The sequence below is a fragment of the Fragaria vesca genome, unplaced genomic scaffold (genome assembly GCF_000184155.1).
Source record: "Fragaria vesca subsp. vesca unplaced genomic scaffold, FraVesHawaii_1.0 scf0513090, whole genome shotgun sequence".
Lineage (NCBI taxonomy): Eukaryota > Viridiplantae > Streptophyta > Magnoliopsida > Rosales > Rosaceae > Fragaria > Fragaria vesca.
Window position 1 is genome coordinate 289,184 of NW_004443444.1, and position 2,704 is coordinate 291,887.

A 2,704-nucleotide genomic window follows, 5' to 3' on the forward strand; every position below is an offset into this window, starting at 1 on the left:
AACCAAATCAAAATGCAGCCCACGAATCAGGAACACACTGCTTTTGTTACGGACAAGGGGTTGTATTGTTACGAGGTCATGCCCCTTGGCCTCAAGAACGCAGGAGCAACCTATCAAAGGCTAATCAATGCCATGTTTGAAGAAGAAAACGGGGAGGTCATGGAAGTCTACGTGGATGACATGCTGGTCAAGAGCAAAACGAATGATGGCCACATTGCCAACTTAGACAAGGTTTTCACTAAGCTTTTGGCTAATGGGATGCGCCTCAACCCACAAAAGTGTATTTTGGCTGTTGGTGGAGGAAAGTTTTTGAGTTTCATGGTCAGTGAAAGAGTAATTGAAGCTAACCCAGAAAAAGTACAAGCCATCCTTGACATGACTGTCCTGACTACTCAGAACGAGGTCCAGTGCCTCAGGGGACGCTTGGTAGCCTTGGCTCGCTTCATCTCCCGCCTCACAGATAAGTGCAACCCATTCTTTTTGTTGCTCTAAACCCTGTATAAAGAAGATGTCACGTGGGGCTCGGAACATGACGTCGCCTTCAACAATATCAAAGCTTACCTTGTAGCAGTCCCTCTCCTCTCCAAGGCTGTTCCCAGAGAAGTACTTTACTTGTATTTAGCTGTTTCCGCCACAGCCATCAACGCCGCTCTCACGCGCCATGAACATGACAATGAGCTCCTTGTGTACTACCGTGGCAGAGGGTTTGCGGATCCTGAGACCCGCTACCCTGACATTGAGAAACTGGTCCTAGCTCTCATCACTGCAGCATGAAAGCTCCGACAATATTTCCAAGCTCACACGATCCATAACCTAACCAATCATCCCATGCCGCAAATACTCCAAAAACCTGAAACTTCAGGACGCCTAGTGAAATGGGCAATTGAACTAGGAGAATTTGACATACATTTCAGGCCAAGAACGGCTATAAAAGGGCAGGTAGCTGTAGATTTCATTGTTGAATTCATTCCCCTGGATCACGGCAACCCAAATGATGACGCCCCACCCCCCCCCCCCCCCTCCCCCCCTCCGGGACTCTATTTGGGAACTCCATGTTGATGGATCCTCAAATAACAGGCTTAGTGGGGTAGGAATAATCATCACAGACCTAGAGGGACATTCATATGAGTATGCTCTCCGGTTTGAGTTCAAAGCATCTAACAATATAGTTGAATACGAGGCTCTCATAGCTGGCATTCAACTCTGTCGAGAACTCGGAGCCTTACATATCCACATATTCAGTGATTCTCAACTTGTGGTCAATCAAGTGGCAGGAGACTTCAAGGCCAATCAGAATACCCTGGGATCCTACAATAGTCTAGCAGGCGCCCTCTTGCAGCACTTCACATCTTACAAACTCACACAAATCCCAAGGGCCAAGAACTCCAAGGCAAACGCCCTCGCGCGACTTGCCACGGCTCCTCCTGAGTCCATGCCACCAGATGTGCACATAGAAGTCTTGGACAACCCTAGCATCTCAAAGGCTTATTCAGAAATCTTTGCCCTCGAGACAACCAGCATGTCAATTCCTGAAATGCTTGCCCATAGAGGACGGGCATAAAGTGTTGAAGTCCCTCCATAGCGGGGTATGTGGAAACCATGTGGGAGCTCGGAACCTCATGTTCAAGGCACTCAGAGCTGGGTATTATTGGCCAACATTAGAGCAGGATGCCAAGGCAGTTGTCCAAGCATGCCTTCAATGACACAAATTTGCCAATTTTACTCATCACCTACCAGTGCCACTATCTGTCATCATCTCCCCAGTCCCTTTCAGTCAGTGGGGACTCGATTTCGTGGGACGGCTACCCACAGCCCCAGGACAGCTCAAATTTGCAATAGTCATTGTCGACTACAACACGAAGTGGATAGAGAGGTAGAGCCCCTTGCCACAATCGCAACTGAAAAAGTGATAAACTTCCTATGGCGTAATCTATATTGCCGGTTTGGGGTGCCACAGGCCATCATCATGGATAATGGGACACAGTTTGATAACGACACCTTCAGAGAATTCCTGTCCAAACAAGGAACCACAATTTTCTATGCCTCCCCAGCACATCCACAGACCAAGCGCCGAGTGAAACCCTTAAACAAGCTCATCAAGCAAAACTTGAAGAAACGCTTGGAAGATGCCAAAGGATTGTGGGTTGCCAAGCTCCCGGAGGTCCTCTGGACACTTCGTACCATCCTAACAACAGCTACAGGTGAATCCCCGTACCTCTTGTTCTATGGCACCGAGGCAGTAATTCCTATGGAAATAGAGGTCCCAAGTGAACGTGTCACGGCATATGATCCCGAGATGAACGTCACGGGATTAAGACTTAACATGGATCTCCTGGAAGAGCGCCGAGACAAGGCACACCTCAGGAATGTCAACTACAAATAGAAGATTGCTCAACACTACAACAAGAAAGTTGTCCCTTGCGCCCTAAAGGTAGGTGATTGGGTTTTGAAGGAACTCATTCCCCACCCCATTGGACTGAAAGCAAAGTGGGAAGGCCCACTTAAGATAGTCAATGCCCCAGGACCAGCTACATTCTATCTCCGGGACACTGATGGTTGAGTACTATCCCACCCCTGGAACGCTCGCCACCTCCACTTCTACCCCATTTAAATTATCAGTCCCAAGACCTGACACAGTAGCTAGCACTTCATTGGCGTTGGAGACTTCCGGTGGGATGGGGGCTCGGGAGAGAAGGGAGGAAAA

At 48.6% G+C, this 2,704-nt stretch overlaps 1 protein-coding gene across 1 annotated transcript; it reads left to right on the forward strand.

The window, feature by feature from the left end:
- The first annotated feature begins 1,966 nt into the window (after positions 1-1,966).
- LOC101303477 lies at positions 1,967-2,383 on the forward strand. Its single transcript, XM_004309817.1, has one exon. It carries the CDS (start codon positions 1,967-1,969, stop codon positions 2,381-2,383), a length of 417 nt encoding a protein of 138 aa, XP_004309865.1.
- Positions 2,384-2,704: the final 321 nt, after the last annotated feature.